This window comes from Salmo trutta, chromosome 35 (genome assembly GCF_901001165.1).
Source record: "Salmo trutta chromosome 35, fSalTru1.1, whole genome shotgun sequence".
In the NCBI taxonomy this organism is placed as follows: Eukaryota; Metazoa; Chordata; class Actinopteri; order Salmoniformes; family Salmonidae; genus Salmo; species Salmo trutta.
Window position 1 is genome coordinate 16,485,478 of NC_042991.1, and position 21,701 is coordinate 16,507,178.

Sequence of the window (21,701 nt, forward strand, 5' to 3'; positions counted from 1 at the left end):
CTTTTTTCTATTGTGTTATTGACTGTACGGTTCTTTATTCCATGTTTAACTCTGTGTTGTTTCTGTCGCACTGCTTTGCTTCATCTTGGCCAGGTCGCAGTTGTAAATGAAAACTTGTTCTCAACTAGCTTACCTGGTGAAATATTTGTATTTGTTTAATGCTGTATTACATGTACATGCTGACACACACACACACACACACACACACACACACACACACACACACACACACACACACACACACACACACACACACACACACACACACACACACACACACACACAACCTGGATCAGCCTCTGTCCTTTCCTCTTCAGGCTCCTTGCCTTACAGCTATGATGAAATCACTCTATTGGAATGAGAGAGTATCAACTGGGGAGGAAGGGAGATTAGCAATGTTTGGGGCTCACCACCTGTGGTTTGTGTAAAAATAACCCAGTCACGGAGCTTAGCTCCAAACTGTGTCTTAATGAATAAACAAGACTGGGGTGGCAGCAGGAAAATGCATCCTCTCCCTCCCTCCTTTCCTCCCTCTCTCCCTCCCTCCTTGGCTCCATTCCTCCCACACATAAGACAGCCAGCCCACTCTGGTGGAATCACCACACACAGACCTCCTTTATGACTCACACGGCTGGGGAAGTCTTATGTCAATGGAACCACACGGTTGTACTTTATAGCTTTCTAAGGAGGAATAGCATACGTGTAGACCTACAGTACACTCTGTCTGCAATATTTCTGTCTGGTACCAATGAGGCACATGACGGATGTATGATCATTTCCTGGTGGTTTTTTACTCTCACGTCACTTACACCACATGACCCAGTGCTAATTTAATGGAATGAGGAGAAAACCTGTAGAAATGGCCAAGAGTTTACTGAGGGAACATGGGAGACGAGGGAGGGAGGAGCCTCCAGCACACTATGCTCCCTACTCCGTTTCTGCTTCCCTATTCCCCCCTCACAAAATGATGTATTACCTGCTATCTCATCCACCATGGATTGAGATAAACCACACCATATATTACCAACATTATTAAGTGGTGATGACAAGCAGAATTACAAAAGGCAGCCTGTAAGATATCTACAGGTCTCAATATATTTCCTAAGAGGACTTTGACAAGCCCTTAACTGTAAGAATCTAACCTTGAGCAGACAAGGACACTGGACATGGGGATAATATGAAATGTATCTGACAGAGGGGAGAAAGAGAAGAAAAGTGGATGGCGATGAACGATCCACTGTTCCCTCTGAACCCTCTGACCTCTATAGCACTAGGAGGCCAAACCAGGACAGTCAAAAGGGCACTTAAGGCAGGAGGGTTGGCCACCCGCTTGTGACTGCTTTAAAACTAACGTTGACATCCCATATGTGATTTCTATGTTTGTGTGCATGTGAAGTGACTTGGTACACTGGAGATTTAATGAGATAATATGAGAGCCTGAAGACTCATAAGTGAGGAATGTCATTTAGTCCAAAGAGCCCACCTGTGATTCAAGATGGGTGAGTACACTGGGAGACATAACAAATTCTTTATGCCAGAGATTCAAGGTACTGTAGTAGAGCATACCTGAGGATTGTCTTCCATGACGCCCCGTATCTTCTCCACCACGTCGATGCGGCGGTGGCGGTGCAGGGCGTTGATGAGCTTGGCCAAGTTAGCGTCCCCGTCGCGGATGGTCCAGTGTTGCAGGGCAGCGTATGCCCGGTCGTGGTCCGACTGGTAGCCATTGGAGAAGGCTGCCACCTCGCGCTCTGTGGCATTGGCCAGGGACTGGTACATGTCGATCCACTGGCTGCCAATCTGAGCTGCCACCAACTTCAGGATGTCCACACCTGGGTAAAGAGAGAAGACGACAGGTTATTGTTATGCAATGTGTGGAATGGACTGGAGCCATGGATGGACAATGGAAGTCCCTCTTGACTATTAGGTCACTGACTAATTCACATGGATCCTTTGTTGATCATGAGACATCATATGATCATTTACCCATTTTGCCTTTGCAACCCTTTTTATTTATTTACAGTAATTATGCCCATTAACTACTTAGAAGTCACATTAAAAGAGCATGCAATTAGATTACTTGATTTCTCCTTAATTGTAAGGTCAGAACAGTTCAACGTAACACCCAACTAAACGACTTATATTGCTAATAAGATACAACAACAAAATAATTGGGTGATCTTCAACCACACTAGGCCCTTGTTCCTTTCTTATAAAATGAAATAAAACATTTTTATCTAACATTTGAGTTGTAGAGAGTGAGTGTGTATGTGAGTGTGCACATGCGTGTGTGCTTGCACTTGTGTTCACATGCGAGTGTGTTACACTCTCAGAAGGTAAACAGAACTGTTTTAGCTGGTTAGCGCTCATGAGGAATGCACCATCATGAGCTAGTGGAATCCAGGAATCCACTCTCTGAAAGTGATCTGTCACAGAGCGTTACCTCAGCAGATGCATCTGAAGTTCACCACTACCCTCCACCTCTTCACAACCCAGAACAAATCAAATGGTATTGGTCACATACACATGGTTAGCAGATGTTAATGCGAGTGTAGCGAAATGCTTGTGCTTCTAGTTCTGACAGTGCAGCAATATCTAACAATTCCACAACTACCTAATACACACAAATCTATGTAAGGAATGGAATAAGAATATATACATATCAATATACGGATGAGCAACGACAGTGGCATAGGCAAGATGCAATAGATGGTATAAAATACAGTATTTTCAGTACATATGAGATGAGTAATGCAAGATATGTAGATCTGGACACCCTGTCCAGACAGACTAAGTGTGACTCCGTCCTAAGACATAGGCAGCTCATAAAGCTGAATTGGTCTCAATCAGATGGAGGAAGTTTTATTTTCAGTATGTGAAGACAACCTCCTGCTGGGTTCAATGACCCTTGAGGAATCGCCTGCCTGTCCTCCTGTCCAGCCTTTTGTGCTTTAAATTGAAAAACCCTTTTTGGTTCCAGGTATAACCTTTTTGGGTTCCATGTAGAACCCTTTCCACAGAGCATACTACATAGAACCCAAAAGGGTTCTACCTGGAACCAAAAAGGGTTCTCCTATGGGGACAGCTGAAGAACCCTTTTGAACCCTTTTTTTATACGAGTGTAGGCGTGTGTGAGAGTGGCTGGTGCTGACACAAAGGCCTCTCTCTGCTGTTCATGGCAGCTAGATGACATACAATGCATTTTTACTGATGATTGTGTTATGCAGGCTATGTGACAGGTTTGAGAAAATGCTGACTCGCTGGTTTTCATGTAAAAATAGTACTAAGCGGCCTCAACTTGTTTAGTGTGAAATGATGCGAGCTGAAAAAGAGAACATGGGGTTCTCCTCCTCGCAACAGCCTTGCGGAAGCTGATGGATCTTATCTGAAAGATATCATACACCGCACCCTGCCCAGCTGTCCCACTTCTGAGGGACGCAGCCGAACATGTTGACTTGCATACACAATAATAGAAATATGTCTGGGGGAAAAATTGTCACTACAGGAAATTCACCAGGCGTGAATACTATAATTTATATTCAGACTGCCAGGCAGACATATAACACATCACTAGGTGTTATAACTTCACTCAGTCAAAACAGAACATGATCGCTTCAAAACAGGTGTAGAAAAAACCCATGCCTGTGCCATGCCCTGCAGGCATAACCATATTCAATTGAAAGACAAGTCTGTGCATCATAATTCAACTTGAATGAATTGAAATCAAAAACAAAAGTTTAATTAAAAGTGTCACACCCTGATCTGTTTCACCTGTCTTTGTGATTGTCTCCACCCCCCTCCAGGTGTCGCCCATCTTCACCATTATCCCCTGTGTATTTATACCTGTGTTCTCTGTTTGTTTGTTGCCAGTTTGTTTTGTTTGTTCAAACCTACCACCGTTTTCTCCCTTGCTCCTGTCTTTGCTATAGTTCTTGTTTCCTTGTTTTGACCATTCCTGCCTGCCCTGACCCTGCCTGCCTGCCGTCCTGTACCTTTGCCCCACCTTTCTGGATTCTGACCTCTGCCTGCCCTTGACCTGTCCTTTTGCCTGCCCCTGTTTTAGTAATAAACGGTGTTACTTTGACACTGTCTGCGCCTGGGTCTTACCTTAAACCTGATACACAGGGGGATTTCCAATGCATTAACTGAATATAACATTTATTGAAATTCATTATTGAATTGAGGTGAAATTGAATTGGTCTAAACTTCGCTCCACCTACAAAAGGCAACATTATGCAGAAATAACTATAAAGTTAAGAAACATAATACATTTTTCAATTTTGATAAAGATCACAGTGATCTCTGATTAATGTCTACTATCAAAGCCCAAATATACAAAGTGCATAATACGAGGTCGGTTTGGAGCAGTTGTAGCTGGGAGATTGACTGTAAGCCAGCAGTGGTTGGCTTATGATCTGGAAGAGGCCAAGGCTCCACTACAGTTGTCCTGCCCGGAGGGTCAGAGTCATGCCACGAAATAACTTTGTGTTGAACGATGAGACCGACAGACCTTATATACAGTTGAAGTCGGAGGTTTACATACACTTAGGTTGGAGTCATTAAAACTCATTTTTCAACCACTCCACAAAACTTCATGTTAAGAAACTATAGTTTTGGCAAGTCGGTTAGGACATCTACTTTGTGCATGACACAAGTAATTTTTCCAACAATTGTTTACAGACAGATTATTTCACTTATAATTCACTGTATCACAATTCCAGTGGGTCAGAAGTTTACATACGCTAAGTTGAATGTGCCTTTAAACAGTTTGGAAAGTTCCAGGTAAGGATGTCATGGCTTCAGAACCTTCTGATAGGCTAATTGACATAATTTGAGTCAATTGGAGGTGTACCTGTGGATGTACTTCAAGGCCTACCTTCAAACGCAGTGCCTCTTTGCTTGACATCATGGGAAAATCAAAAGAAATCAGCCGAGACCTCAGAAAAATAATTGTAGACCTCCACAAGTCAGGTTCATCCTTGGGAGCAATTTCCAAACGCCGAAGGTACCATGTTCATCTGTACAAACAATAGTATGCAAGTATAAACACCATGGGACCATGCAGCCGTCATACCGCTCAGGAAGGAGATGCGTTCTGACTCCTAGAGATGCACGTACTTTCGTGCGAAAAGTGCAAATCAATCCGAAAATAACAGCAAAAGACCTTGTGAAGATGCTGGAGGAAACAGGTACAAAAGTGTCTATATCCACAGTAAAACGAGTCCTATATCGACATAACCTGAAAGGCTGCTCAGCAAGGAAAAAGCTACTGCTCCAAAACCGCCATAAAAAAAGCCAGACTACGGTTTGCAACTGCACATGGGGACAAAGATCGTACTTTTTGGAGAAATGTCTTCTGGTCTGATGAAACAAAAATAGAACTGTTTAGCCATAATGACCATCATTATGTTTGGAGGAAAAAGGGGGAGGCTTGCAAGCCGTAGAACACCATCCCAACCGTGAAGCACGGGGGTGGCAGCATTATGTTGTGGGGGTGCTTTGCTGCAGGAGGGACTGGTGCACTTCACAAAATAGATGGCTTCATGAGGGAGGAAAATTATGTGGATATATTGAAGCAACATCTCAGGACATCAGTCAGGAAGTTAAAGCTTGGTCGCAAATGGGTCTTCCAAATGGACAATGACCCCAAGCATACTTCCAAAGTGGTGGCAAAATGGCTTAAGGACAACAAAGTCAAGTACTGGAGTGGCCATCTGTAACGGCCGTCGTAGTAATGAAACCAAGGTGCAGCGGAGGATGTGTGTTCATCTTGAAATTTAATTGAAAAAGAGAACACTACAAAAATAAACAAAAGACGACAGCAAAACAGTCCTGTCAGGATTAACTCTACACAGAAAACACTAGATAGAAACAATCACCCACAAAAACCCAAAGGAAAAACAGGCTACTTATGTGTGTCACGTCCTGATCAGCAGAGGGAGGTATTGTATCAGTTTTGGTCAGGATGTGGCAGGTTTTTTGTATGTTAAGGGTTTGTGTTGGGGATTGGACTCCCAATTGAAGGCAGGTGTGTTGAGTTGCCTTTGATTGGGAGTCCTATATAGAAGGGTGTGTTTTTCTTTGGGATTGTGGGTAGTTGTCCTTGCACTGCGTTGTATGTGCCTGCAAGACTGTTGCTGTCGTCTTTATTGTTTTTGTCCAGTGGATACTTTACTCCTTTTTTTAAAATTAAAAAACATGAGTATCCACATACCTGCTGCGCCTTGGTCCATTCTTGACGACGGTTGTGACAATGTGTGACTCCCAATCAGCAACAACAAACTACAGCTGTGCCTGATTGGAAGCCACACGGCCAAAATCAACGAAACAAACCAACCTAGAAAAAAGAACATAGAACGCCCACCCAATGTAACACCCTGGCCTAACCAAAATAAAGAACAAAAACCCCTCTCTATGGCCAGGGCGTTACACCATCACAAAGCCCTGACCTCAATCCCATTGAAAATTTGTGGGCAGAACTGAAAAAGCGTGTGCGAGCAAGGAGGCCTACAAACCTGACTCAGTTACACCAGCTCTGTCAGGAGGAATGGGCCAAAATTCATCCAACTTATTGTGGGAAGCTTGTGGAAGGCTACCCGAAACGTTTGACCCAAGTTAAACAATTTAAAGGCAATGCTAACAAATACTAATTGAGTGAATGTAAACTTCTGACCCACTGGGAATGTAATGAAAGTAATAAAAGCTGAAATCATTCTCTCTACTATTATTCTAACATGTCACATTCTTAAAATAAAGTGTGGATCCTAACTGACCTAAGACAGGGTATTTTTACTATGATTAAATGTCAGGAATTGTGAAAAACTGAGTTTAAATGTATTTGGCTAAGGTGTATGTAAACTTCCAACTTCAACTGTATCTAGAACAGTGACAGTCACTTTCAGTTCCTACCAAGTCTGCCTACTGTCATCTGCTTTTGGGGAAACATATATATTTTTTAAAGTGACAGAGCTTGGTTAGGGAGAAATTCCCTCTCTGTTTTAGTGGGATATAATCGATGACCTACATAAATCTAATCCTGATGATTCAGTATGTTAGTGAATGTGTTCAGCAGTGCTATGTCAGCTTCCAGGCATATGAACGCAGCGGTGGCAGATTGTTTATATTCAAACTACAGAATGCCTGACCTAAAATGGCTGCTAATAAGTAAATAGAAGGGCAGGGTTGATTTATTTTAAACGCTTAAAAGTAATTAAGACTCCAAATGTAATCTGTTAGTTAGATGTAAAACAGTTTGAGTTCTCACAGTGATGATGGTACATAGATATGAAGCAACAATATAACGTTGCCTGCAGGGCAGAGAAAGTTAGCTACTGCATGTCAGATGCGTAAGGTAAAGGCGTACGCATTCTTCCCAGCCGAAATGGCCGAGTTTGTGGATATATTACGATGACATTTTGCTACATTTTTGTTTGTTTTGGACTTCGGTAAGTTTTTTTTTTCAGCTGTTCGGGCACACAAACTGTTTCTTGAGGCAAGCCGAAGTCGGAAGACGAAGTCTATGCCCCTTCGTCGGTGATTGGTCAACAGTAGGGATTCTTCAATAAAGTCTTTGTTGTCATTCAATGAGAGATGACTCATTTTCATGCACATTTATTCATTGGGAAATAATGCACCAAACATCTTAGTTAGATGTAAAATTGAATGACAAATTTCTTGAGTTATCAAAATCTGACTATTTTAGAAAAACAGTACTATAGCAAATTTTTCAAGCAAAGGTTTTTTTGAAGGGAGTATGCGACCACACTCATTCAGTTCGGCGCCAGCCAAACTGAAGCACGCTGACGCCTTTATTCAACGGGTTACTCAGCGAGTCACACAATACCAGTGGTGTGTATTCATGGACGCCAAGGGAAGCCAGGCTTCCCCAAAATAACAATAATAACATAAAATAATTTACCTTTCGTCTCTATGGGTTTCATAATATTCCTTCAATTCACAAGAGGCTGAATGCATCTCACAGGAGAAAGCAACCGAGCGAGTGAAACACCACCCCTGTCTCTCTACGTGTAAGCCATCTATCTGGTTCAAATGAGTATGACATTGTTGCCGCCTGTGTCGTGGAAATACTTCTTAAAAATATATCTTAGACACCCGAGCTTGTGAATTCATAATAGACTATATTACAAAGTAACAAGCCGAGCCTGTCCATGGAGCAACTGCCGGTCCCAGAATCAGAGATCTCTTTATATACAGGTTCAGTCTGACACAACATACATAGTCACTCATCTTCATGTATATGAGCCACATCTTTTGGTATTCTGACACTATTGTTCCCTATTCTTACTTCTAGTCTGTCTACGTCCATCTTTCCTTGGTTTCTCCTCCCCTTCTTGGCACATACTCCAGGGAATAGATTATATTAGTGGCGTAACCACAGCAATGATACAAAAAGTGATACAAATATTGCAGGTGCATGTCCAAGGACACCCACAGGACTATGCAACGGCCTCCCTCAATCTCACACTGACCCACACACACACACACACACACACACACACACACACACACAAACAATGGCCTCCCCCCCAAGCCCACATTGATTGTGCTCACCACTCTGAGATGCACAACACATGCACCAGAAAATCCCCCATACCTGTAACATTGAATGCAAGTGAAGCCAGCGAGCATTTGGCCTCCCTTGACAAAAAAACGATTGTCCATTTTTTTTAATCAGCTTTGAGCTAAACTGAGTGAGCTCAACTGTGAATGGTCCTGACAACAACAACAAAAATGGGAAGCCAGCTTGGATTTGGTGTCTCTCCTATCAAATCGCTTTGAGATCATTAACAGAAATCGGCCCATTCCTAAATTAGCCTTGGATGGAGATAGGGATTTGGACTTGTGGTTTTACTTAATTCTCCATACTGGCCAATGATTATAACGGCAATTTTGATCCAACAACATTGTTGTGCCCGTGGCCTGAGAGGATGGAAGTTCAATATTTACAGTAGCTAGATGTAGAAGGCTAATGTTAACCAGCTAAAGTTGCCCATGAATGGAAGATAGGCTAGCGAGCAAGCATTTTAGCCAGGTAGCCTAGGACAACAAAAAATAAAAGTGTGTACTGTATGACAGTGTGATGGACTGTTTCATCAACATGAAAGAGAGGAGGATGGTATTGGCGTTTCTCTACAAGTAGGGTGAGTCAGCATGTTTTTCTACTTGCACGAACACACGCACGCGCACACACACACACACACACACAACCAGAGATCAGAACCATGGATAGCCAACTCATATTTTACTGATGTTGACTGGACTAAATACACTGCTCAAAAAAATAAAGGGAACACTTAAACAACACAATGTAACTCCAAGTCAATCACACTTCTGTGAAATCAAACTGTCCACTTAGGAAGCAACACTGATTGACAATACATTTCACATGCTGTTGTGCAAATGGAATAGACAACAGGTGGAAATTATAGGCAATTAGCAAGACACCCCCAATAAAGGAGTGGTTCTGCAGGTGGGGACCACAGACCACTTCTCAGTTCCTATGCTTCCTGGCTGATGTTTTGGTCACTTTTGAATGCTGGCGGTGCTTTCACTCTAGTGGTAGCATGAGACGGAGTCTACAACCCACACAAGTGGCTCAGGTAGTACAGCTCATCCAGGATGGCACATCAATGCGAGCTGTGGCAAGAAGGTTTGCTGTGTCTGTCAGCGTAGTGTCCAGAGCATGGAGGCGCTACCAGGAGACAGGCCAGTACATCAGGAGACGTGGAGGAGGCCGTAGGAGGGCAACATCCCAGCAGCAGGACCGCTACCTCCGCCTTTGTGCAAGGAGGAGCAGGAGAAGCACTGCCAGAGCCCTGCAAAATGACCTCCAGCAGGCCACAAATGTGCATGTGTCTGCTCAAACGGTCAGAAACAGACTCCATGAGGGTGGTATGAGGGCCCGACGTCCACAGGTGGGGGTTGTGCTTACAGCCCAACACCGTGCAGGACGTTTGGCATTTGCCAGAGAACACCAAGATTGGCAAATTCGCCTCTGGCGCCCTGTGCTCTTCACAGATGAAAGCAGGTTCACACTGAGCACGTGACAGACGTGACAGAGTCTGGAGACGCCGTGGAGAACGTTCTGCTGCCTGCAACATCCTCCAGCATGACCGGTTTGGCGGTGGGTCAGTCATGGTGTGGGGTGGCATTTCTTTGGGGGGGCCGCACAGCCCTCCATGTGCTCGCCAGAGGTAGCCTGACTGCCATTAGGTACCGAGATGAGATCCTCAGACCCCTTGTGAGACCATATGCTGGTGCGGTTGGCCCTGGGTTCCTCCTAATGCAAGACAATGCTAGACCTCATGTGGCTGGAGTGTGTCAGCAGTTCGTGCAAGAGGAAGGCATTGATGCTATGGACTGGCCTGCCCGTTCCCCAGACCTGAATCCAATTGAGCACATCTGGGACATCATGTCTCGCTCCATCCACCAACGCCACGTTGCACCACAGACTGTCCAGGAGTTGGCGGATGCTTTAGTCCAGGTCTGGGAGGAGATCCCTCAGGAGACCATCCGCCACCTCATCAGGAGCATACCCAGGCATTGTAGGGAGGTCATACAGGCACATGGAGGCCACACACACTACTGAGCCTCATTTTGACTTGATTTAAGGACATTACATCAAAGTTGGATCAGCCTGTAGTGTGGTTTTCCACTTTAATTTTGAGTGTGACTCCAAATCCAGACCTCCATGGGTTGATAAATTTGATTTCCATTGATTCTTTTTGTGTGATTTTGTTGTCAGCACATTCAACTATGTAAAGAAAAAAGTATTTAATAAGATTATTTATTTCATTCAGATCTAGGATGTGTTGTTTAAGTGTTCCCTTTATTTTTGGAGCAGTATAGTTTTTGGTATCTTTTAGTTGTCACTGTATTAGACTAAGCAGAGGAGATTTGATGATGTTGAAATGTTGAAGTTGAAATGGTGCTGGAAAAGTGGAGGCATCTCCTGTTTTCTTTGCGACTTGCGGTAAATCTCTGTGGTTCTAAATCAATAGTTGTTTAGCAGTCTGAAAATGTCGGAAACATTAACTTGCTTAACCATGTTGATGGTCATGTAACTGTTTGTTACAGGCAACATGCGTTGTGGACAGAGATTGCTATCCAGTTTTGTGCCACTGTCTTCTTATTGTCTTGGCCTGTCACGGTCGCAAGGCATATCAATTAACAGCAAACAACGCAATTATTACAACACATACAGTGTAGGTTGCAATATGGCATGCCTTCCCCACTGATTTTACCCAAGCATCGCTACTGCACAATACAAACATATTGTCACAGTCTCCATCCATTTCAAGTAGAGGACCTGACGATTATCCAGTACCACGGACTATTATGGGAAGTGGTGGTGATGTAATATTTCCAGTAGAAAACTCCATTGAGACAGCAAACCAGCCACAGCAGGTCTGAGCTGAGTGGGCTGCATGACAACAAGGCCACAAACAGCCCACAATGGCAGCCATGCAGTTTTTCTCCTCCAGTCCAGTTTGCTCTGAGCCTCTCTGGGGATTGTCGCTGGTGACAAAGTAAGCTTGCCATTGTAATGGAAGAGACAAAGTGGTCACATAAGACCAGCTTGCAGCTTAGTCACTTTTATTGTTTCAATCTCTTGATTGCCTAGTGCTGTGGTGTCTTGCTCAGTTTTGATCATTTTGTAGAAAATGTTGCTGTCATTCAAATAACACTAAACACAAAATGAATGTAAGGTATCATATTCAAATCAATCTGCATTAAAAAAAAGTAATATGAAAGCCTGTCCAAATCCAGGAAGGAAATGACTTTGTCAGATCACAGAGTACACAATGATAGGGACATTTTACAGATTTCCCTATCGAATTGCCCTGATTTCCGAGGCACGTGAAAGCAACAGAGCCCACACAGCAGGCCCAACCGACCCAGTCCTAGCCACAGCCCAGGTCCTATCCCTGCTGCCTGTCCATGTGGCCCACCCTGGAGCTGAGCAGCACGGCCACCTGGGTACTTCCCCGCCTGTTTGGCGTTCGTAAACAGCAGGCCCACAGGGGGGATTCTTTTCACCCTGCTTGCCCTTCACGCCACTTTCTGGACTCGTATGAAATAATGATATAGAGATATATATATTTCCCATTCCACTGTTTAGTATGCCTTTTTAACTACTCCAGTAAATAGACATTAAAGCCTTCAGGGTAGCCAATTAAACACCTTGGAAGAATTAAGAAACTGTTTTGTTTTGTGCTCGAGAGAGTAAATAGCTGTGTAATCACACACACACACACACGCGGTCTGAATGTAAAACTCGGCATCTACTTGATAAACATTCTGTAATCCTTTTTAAAGAACATGCCCTAAATTCTCTTGTTTTTTGAAGTTTTAAATACAATTAAATTCTCTTTTTTGGAACTGAATGTAGATAAACAACGCAGTAAAAGTGAAGATTATTTGTGTATCTGATCTGGACATGTATATAAAAATATTACTACTCTACTATTTATAACAGTAAAGAAAAGTATGGGAAACATTTTTAAATGCTGAAACTACTAACATAGCAGCCTGAATCCATGTGAATGCAAAAGCAGTTTATCATTGAGGACTTTCCTTGAGGAGTCAATTGTTAAAGAAAAAAGAACAGTCAGATTGCTAACTGAAATACTTTCAAAGGGTATTTTCATGAATAACAAAAAAGGGAAGTTTAATGTAGTAAGACTGAATGTGAAGATTAGACTATTGGTCATGTTTCAGTTGTATTTTTCTATCTTCGCAATGTCTACATCCCTACTATACATTCCTAGAACATTCTCACGTGGTATGAGCAGACCGGTACAATGTGCTAAGATCTTCACTTCACACGGTGGGAGCACTGACCACCGACACTTTCAGTGACACATAACTTTAAAAGCCGCGGCCCACCCAGCGTTCCCCAGCCCTCACTCCACCCTTTCCCGGGGGGGGGGGCATGTGTCTGTGCAATGATAAAGTTGAGCTTCTCTCCAACCACAGAGAACTGGAATAATCTGGTTTGAACTGAACTGCACTGGGTTAGAGCTCTCCCTCTCTCTCGCTTACAAGCGGATAGATATCTGAGGCTGACATCAGGATGCGGCTGGCGGTATCTTCCTCCTGCCTGCCTGCTGCGGTACTGGGGTTTCACTACTGTAACCTAGCAGCCCCATGTGGCCTCCTCGGCTCCCATGGCTACAGACAACCAGACACATCAGAGAGACAGTTAGAGAGAGAGAGAGAGAGAGAGAGAGAGGGAGAGAGAGACAGACACAGAGAGAGAGAGAGAGAGAGAGAGAGAGCGAGAGATACAGACAGAGCGAGAGAGATGTGCAGACAGAGAGATACAGAGAGATACAGACAGAGCGAGAGAGATATGCAGACAGATACAGATACAGATAGAGAGAGATACAGACAGAGTGAGAGAGACAGAGATACACACAGAGAGAGAGATACAGACAGAGCGAGAGAGACAGAGATACACACAGAGAGAGAGAGAGAAAGAGAGAGAGATAGACAGAGTGAGAATGAAAAGAGGAAGAGAAGGAGGAGGACTGAGGGGTGGGGGGGTGTAAATATAGAGGGAGTAAGGCAGGATGGGAGGGGGTAAAGAGAGAAGTAGAGAAAGAAAGTGAGACAACAGAGGAAGGGAGAGGTAGAAAAAGATAAAGATAAAGGGAGATGCGTGTGGGGAGGTGGCAGTTACAGTCTGTTGCAGGCCATGCCCTTGCTTGTGTAACAGCTATACTGTTCTGCTATGTGTCATGTTCTCTTGGGCAGAATGGATTGGATTTAGATTTCCCCACTGGTGCTATAACAGATTAACAGATGCTCGGTCTTCTTGGCTGAAAGTCTCGCCAATATATCTTTGTACCAAAAATGTATCTGTTTGAATGTTTTCTGTTATCTGTCTTTATAAAGTATGCGGCTATATATAAAAAAATACTTATTAACAAAGTTGCATTTCTTTCTATAAACCTTGAGGTAAAATAAAGCGTCCACTCACCCTGTCCATTGGAGTAGTAGATCCACTTCTCCTTGGTCTGTGTCGGGGGGCAGGTCTTCTTCTGGATAGCTTTCTCAATGATGCTGCTGGGGTCCTGAACTGGTCCCTTCTTCAGCACTCTGGAGCTCCTCTTCACGCTGCACACCACGATCACCACCAGCACCAGCAGCAGCAGCAGCACGATCATCCAGGGCAAGTGCTCGTTGATGTCAAAGTGTGTATGAGTGCTGGGCCTGGGGGAGCCCCTCCGCGTGGGCCTGTACCCTGATCTTTGCACACCCTGACCTACCCCTACCTCCGATCCGTCCTCCACGCCGTCCATGGCCCGCTTGTTGGCTGCCGGGTGGGTGCGGCGGTGCTCACTTGGCACAGAGTGCTTGAGGTGTGGTGGAGTCTGTGTGGGGTCCTGGGCTCCGGCCGTAGCGGCCAGGTTCAGCACCTCTCCATCATCTTCGGGGCTGGCCTCGTAGGAGCCTGCTGGGGTGGAGTCATGGCTGTTGCTGGAGCTGGGTAGAGTCCCCGTGGTACTCAGTAAGAGCTCTAAGACCTCAGAACCTGCTGTCGTCAGGCTGAAGGTATCTAACCCACAGAGACACACAACCACAAATAGAAAGGGAAAGAGAGAAAGGGAGAGGAGAAAGAGAGAGATAAAGGGGAGGGAGATTCGGAGAAAGATAATAAAATGTAGTCAAAATTGTAAAACTTTAATCCCACAGGCAATCTGCTGGACAGCCGAGGAAGGGAAGGGCCCCGCCCTGGCCAGATCCCAGCAGTGCTCTCCAATCTAATCTGACACAAGAAGAGCACTAGATTACTGTATAAATGCGGTGGCTGTAGAAGGAGCACTCTACTAAAGATTGAGTGAATTCCATTACAGCTCCAGTCTCAGCAGGGGATGAATGGGAAATTGATTTTGAGTTGAAAAGAGGTCAACAAAATATGCCTGAACACATTCATGTCACTGTTAGTCAATTGAGATTGAACTAGATTGACCCTGATAAATTACTATTGCAGGTACAAACGTTGAAGCTACACTGCCTCTATAGGCTAGTGTTAAAACAAAAACAACCAATAAATAGGGGAGTTGTGTTAACCGCCACTGGACCAGAATCAATATACTGTAAAAATTCCCTTACCCTGAGCTGGAATACCCCTGTCTACCACTACAGTATTAAACAGATAGCATTTCATTATGGTATCCTATAGGGGGATGCTTTTGGGATTGGCACCTGGATCATTGGTTATCCCTGTGCACAGGTAATTCAGAAACAAGCTGTGTTACCAGCCTCACCATCTCAACTACACTGATTTCAGTTCCTCACTGCATGGGGACAGACTGTCCTGTCTTTGCGAATTTTGTGCAACAGCCTCCTTCCCCTCCCCTGTCATTGATACAGACACAGTTGAGACTGAGGCATGGCAATCTCTGTAATACGTGTGGAAGTGGAACACCCCCTTCAGCTATTCTCACTGAACGAGGGTGCAATTTAGGTGGGAGGCTATTTATCTACACACAAGACAAACAGCAGTGGCATTAATGGTCTGTTACTGTAGGTTGACATTGTGAAATACTACTGACTAAACTGTGGACTAAAGCACCAGCAGAAGAAAACATGTAAGAGAGACTTATACAGTCCTGTGGCTGGAAATACTGTAGCTGCTTCCTTAAGTTCCAGACGCCATTTGTTTATTTTAACAGTCTCAAATGTCCATCAACTTGTAAACCACCAGCAACATCAACCATTAGCTAAATAGTTAGTTAGTCTCTGAGAACTACACTACTGTTCAAAGGTTTGGGGTCACATAGAAATGTCCTTGTTTTCCATGAAAACATACATGACACGAGTTGCAAAATGAATAGGAAATATAGTCAAGATGTTGACAAGGTTATAAATAATGATTTTTAATTGAAATAATAATTGAGTCCTTCAAACTTTGCTTTCGTCAAAGAATCCTCCATTTGCGGCAATTACAGCCTTGTAGACCTTTGGCATTCTAGTTGTCAATTTGTTGAGGTAATCTGAAGAGATTTCACCCCATGCTTCCTGAAGCACCTCCCACAACTTGGATTTGCTTGATGGGCACTTCTTACGTACCATACGGTCAAGCTGCTCCCACAACAGCTCAATAGGGTTGAGATCCAGTGACTGTGCTGGCCACTCCATTATAGACAGAATACCAGCTGACAGCTTCTTCCCTAAATAGTTATTGCATAGTTTGGAGCTGTGCTTTGGGTCATTGTCCTGTTGTAGGAGGAAATTGGCTCCAATTAAGCAGGGTATGGCATGGCGTTGCAAAATGGAGTGATAGAATTCATTCTTCATGATACCTTTTACCCTGTACAAATCTCCCACTTTACCACCACCAAAGCACCCCCAGACCATCACATTGCCTCCACCATGCTTGACAGATGGCGTCAAGCAATCCTCCAGCATATTTTCATTTTTTCTGAAGTGGAGTCGCCTCTTCACCGCTGACGTTGAGACTGGTGTTTTGGGGGACAGAGAAGGCCAGTTTTATTGCTTCTTTAATCATTACAACAGTTTTCAGCTGTGCTAACATAACCGCAAAAGGCTTTTCTAATGATCAATTAGCCTTTTAAAATGATAAACTTGGATTTGCTAGCACAACGTGCCATTGGAACACAGCAGTGATGGTTTCTGATAATGGGGCTCTGTACGCCTATGTAGATATTCCATTAAAGATCAGCTGTTTCTAGTTACAATAGTCATTTACAACATTAATTAACAATGTCTACACTGTATTTCTGATCAACTTGATGTTATTTTAATGGACAAAAAATTTGCTTTTCTTTCAAAAACAAGGACATTTCTAAGTGACCCCAAACTTTTGAACGGTAGTGTATGTTGCCATAGTAACATTTTCAATGAGTAACTACTTTTGGGAATGAGTGTCTTCTCTGACCCCTAAAAAACTGTTTATCATTTTTCACATGTGACTCACCACCTGGATTCGGTCTTACAGTATGTAGCAAAATCTGAAATTGTGTTTTTTACATTGGATAAAAGTAGAGACGCAGAGCTACAAAGGGACAATGGGAAAGTAATTCTGCATTGAAAGTTGATCAACTTGTAAACTCACTTTTGAGAAAATGGCCTTTGAATGTTTTGGTATCTAGTGAAGAGCTCTTCTTTGTCTACACCCATTCAGCATCGTTCACACCTTCTTAAGCTTTAACCCCACCCATCTCATTTCGCTCTCAGAGTGCACACTTGACGCTCTGGCCGATGATTTGTTTACCTCTGGATAACATGAAAACAGTCTAACCAGCTCTGCTGGCAACAATTTCATTACGCTTTTTTGCAGACTTTTACTGACACCGGCCATATTCAACGGGTGTTGTACACACGTCACGTAAAGTTAGCTAACGAGCCAGCCAGCTAACGTTAGCTAGTTAAACAACAATGAACAGTTCCAACAATGCCACAGTGCTGGGAGCTAACCAACAAGGTTCAATGTTAGCTAGCTAACAATAGGCTCTAACTAGAAAAGCAAACGGCTCTGGAATACAAATAATGATGTCAGCTAGGGAGCCAGCCAGCTAACATTAGCTAGCTAGCTAACACTAATGTTAGCTAGCTAGCTAAAACATATATATTATAGACAGCCTAATATTTGGTTAGTAGAAAAAAAGAGTAACGTTTCACTTCAATGCTTATATGTGTTTCCGATGAGAAACCTTTGTGATCATTTTCAATATGACCTGTCAGGCTACATAACACTTCGCTGTTGGGAAGAAAAAACAACAGCCACTACAAAGGAACCTATCTCTCTGTAGAATGTATAGCCTTAATGGCTTACCCTCGTCTTCCTAAGCGTGTGATGTGTCTAAGTAAAAGTGCAGCCGTTTATCCAGTTTATTCCACTTTCCCCTCTATAAGCAATTACAGAACAAATGTACAGACATGACCTTTGTGGACAAGAGGGAGAACAAGCAAGTGAGGAGTTTGGGATTGAATGGAAACAACAACATGTTTTCCACCAAAGCAGTGTTGGCTGTGACAAGATCAAACATGTCACTTTATCACTGTACAGTACCTGATGGCCAGGTCAATGTTTGATATGACGGACTACATAGGGAGAGTAACAGCCATGTGGGGACATTTTGTTGAGGAATACAAGCCTATTCTACAGTCTGGGCTTCCCCTTGAGTTTCTACATGAGGATTACAACCCACTAGTGGCGATGTCTAGTGTGACACTTAAATGAAACACATAGCAAAATAGCCTGGGTGGGGGAGCAACAGATATAAATTAGTTTAGGGAGTCGGGTCCACTGTCCCAGGGCACTGCCTTACCTTTGCGTACTGGGCCAGCTGAGGAAGAGGAGGGCTCCTGGATGAAGGCAGACTGTACAGGTCCCAGGAGGGTGGGGGAGGTGGGAGAAGCAGGTCCACAGATGTTGTCTGTCTCTCTGGTGCCTGCTGCCAGTAGGGGCAAACCCTGGGCCAGGCAGTCTGTGTGTGTCCTGCACCTCAATACACTGGAAACCACTTTCGAGAAGCTCCCTCGCGCGCACAACTTACAGCTCACATCCTCCACCTCGCTGCCCCTTTTCTTCACCCCTGAGCCCACAGGGCACAGGGAGTGGGGAGCGCAGGTGTGCCCCTTGGCGAAGGTTTCCGGGGGGCAGGTGCAGACCCGGTCCAAGGTGGCTGTGCAGTGGAACTTCTCAACGAGGGGGGCGCGGCAGGGCCTCCTGCAGCGGTGGCATTGCTGAACCCCGTTCTCTCCGCGCGTGAATGTGCCCTCGCCACAGCGGCTGCACTCCCTCACGTTGGTCTGGTTGCAGTGCCTGGACACGAAGGTTCCTGCGGGGCACTTGTCACAGACCAGTTGACTGCCCGTGCTTTGGTCTGTGTGGTAGTAGTGGCGGGCAGACAGGGCCACTATCTCAGTGCCAGGGCTGGGTGTCAGAGGCTGGCTAGAGGCCTCACCAACCACACTGTACAGTAGCTGAGAACAGAAAGAAATGACAACAGAGACAGTGTTGAGCTTAGACAATGAACTGCCGAAAAGATGGCAACACATAGAGTCGCAGGTAGAGACCCAGGCCTCAGCTCAGTTACCAAATAAACGGATGTGTGAAAAAAACCACAGTAATGGCAAAGTCACCCCTAGAAACCCCCAAACTCTCTGCAGTTAAAGGACAGTGAGTCAGAAACATTTGCAGTGAGTCAACATTATAGGACACCTTCTCAACCCTAATGCTAAGCCACCTACTGGCTTTCTCACTTACTGTAATATGACAGAAGCTAGGTCATGGGTCATGCTCTAACGATGCCACCACTATGGAGTACTACGAGTCAATATTCACGTAATAATAAGAAATTCTCCTACGACTACAATTTCATTGTCGATTTTTTGTTATACAAAAATAAGAAAAAAATACAGAAAATCTGCTGTTGTGTTCAATGTACATGTAACCAGGTCAAAAATCAAACCCTACGGTTCGTAATTCTCCCACGTAGGGAAATACAGACTGCAAGAAGAGCCCTGTGGCTTTAGGCTATTTGGCGTGAGAGAGTGGGAAATGTGGGGACCTGGTGTCGAAGTACGCTACACGTAGCTATGTGTGTGGAAAACATTTAGTCACAGGTAAGACATTTAACTTGTTTAGTATAGTCCATTTGTAACTCCACTCACCACTTGTAGCTGTTTAGTCCGTTTGTTTGGGTTGTTGGTCTTGACTAGCTTAATGTTCCGGTCGGTAGCTAGCACTCACGTGACTGCTAGCACCATCATAAAAAGCGGCATGAGTGAGGGAAGCCCTACAATATTACGTTTTCTATGCAGTGAGAATGTTCTGGAGCAGGTAGTGTTGAAAAGTAATCTTTAAACATCTTGTACTTTTCTTAAATGTAATTTTGTAATCCACTAAAATAAGCTGACAACAAGAAAATAGGGTTTGAAAAATGTAAAGTTTTTACTGTGGGTTAACCTATGTAACCACAGGTTGTTTTCCCCAGAGGCGGGCAGGGACGCGATGTTCTATCTAATACCGACTGGGACTATGGATAAGTATATTATGTCTACAATCAATATAATTCCATTAGTACTAATAAAATGTTACGTTTTTCTGTTGTCATCAGTCTTTTGGTGTTGTTGCTACAACCTATAATAGATCCAAAAACCGAATTGAAATAACTTTGTAAAGAGACTAAATATATATCAGTCTATTTTTAAACAGGTCGAGCTCAACATGGTTGTATTTAGTTATTTTAATATTTACAGTGCATTCAGAAAGTATTCAGACACCTTGACTTGACTTTGTTACCTTACAGCATTATTCGAACATGGATTCAATTATGTTTTTTCCTCAACAATCTACACACAATACCACAAAGTGAAAACATGTTCTTTGAAACGTTTGCAAATGAATTAAAAATAAAAACAATAAATGCCTTATTTACATAACTATTCACACCCTTTGCTATGAGACACGAAATTGAGTTCAGGTGCATCCTGTTTCCATTGATCATCCTTGAGATGTTTTTTTAACTTGATTGGAATCCACCTGTGGTAAATTCAATTGATTGGACATGATTTGGAAAGGCACACACCTGTCTATAAAAGGTCCCACAGTTTACAGTGCATGTCAGAGCAAAAACCAAGCCATGGGGTCAAAGGAATTGTCCGTAGAGCTCTGAGACAGGATTGTGTCGAGGCACAGATCTGGGGAAGGGTACCAAAAAATGTCTGCATCATTGAAGATCCCCAAGAACACAGTGGCCATCATTCTTAAATAGAAAAAGTTGGGAAACACTAATACTCCTCCTAGAGCAGGCCGCCCGGCCAAACTGAGCAATCACGGGAGAAGGACCTTGGTCGGTGAGGTGACAAAGAACCCGACGGTCACTCTGACAGAGCTCCAGAGTTCCTCTATGGAGATGGGAGAACCTTACAGAAGGACAACCATCTCTGCAGCACTCCATCAATCAGGCCTTTATGTTAGAGTGGCCAGACGGAAGCCACTCCTCGGTAAAAGGTACATGACAGCCCACTTGGAGTTTGCCAAAAGGCACCTAAAGACTCTCAGATCATGAGAAACAAGATTCTCTGGTCTGATGAAAACAAGATTGAACTCTTTGGCCTGAATGCCAAGCATCACGTCTGGAGGAAACCTGGCACCATCCCTATGGTGAAGTATGGTGGTGGCAGCATCATGCTGTGGGGATGTTTTTCATTGGCAGGGACTGAGAGACTAGTCAGGATCGAGGGAAAAATGAACGGAGCAAAGTACAGAGAGATTCTTGATGAAAACCTGCTCCAGAGTGCTCAGGACCTCAGACTGGGGTGAAGTTTCACCTTCCAACGGGACAACCACCCTAAGCACACAGCCAAAACATCGCAGGAGTGGCTTTGGGACAAGTCTCTGAATGTCCTTGAGTGGCCGAGCCAGAGACCGGATTTGTACTAGAGGTCGACCGATTAATCGGAATGGCCAATTAATCAGGGCCGATTTCACGTTTTCATAACAATCGGTAATCGGTATTTTTGGCCACCGATTTGCCGATAAAAAATCTATATATTTTTTTAAATATATTTTTTTAATTATTATCTTTTTAATAACACCTTTATTTAACTAGGCAAGTCAGATTAAGAACACATTCTTATTTTCAATGATGACCTAGGAACGGGGGTTAACTGCCTTGTTCAGGGGGGATTCGGGGATT

General features: G+C 43.9%; 1 protein-coding gene across 1 annotated transcript in view; it reads right to left on the minus strand.

The window, feature by feature from the left end:
* The window catches only part of tnfrsf21 (tumor necrosis factor receptor superfamily, member 21), a 37,185-nt gene that overhangs the window by 9,088 nt on the left and 6,396 nt on the right, over positions 1-21,701 (minus strand). Inside the window, exons 2-4 of the mRNA XM_029733537.1 lie at positions 18,324-18,981; positions 14,006-14,584; positions 1,567-1,832 (exon numbers count right to left, since the gene is read on the minus strand). Coding sequence (XP_029589397.1) covers positions 1,567-1,832; positions 14,006-14,584; positions 18,324-18,981 — 1,503 coding nt within the window. The remainder of the gene's footprint in view (positions 1-1,566; positions 1,833-14,005; positions 14,585-18,323; positions 18,982-21,701) is intronic.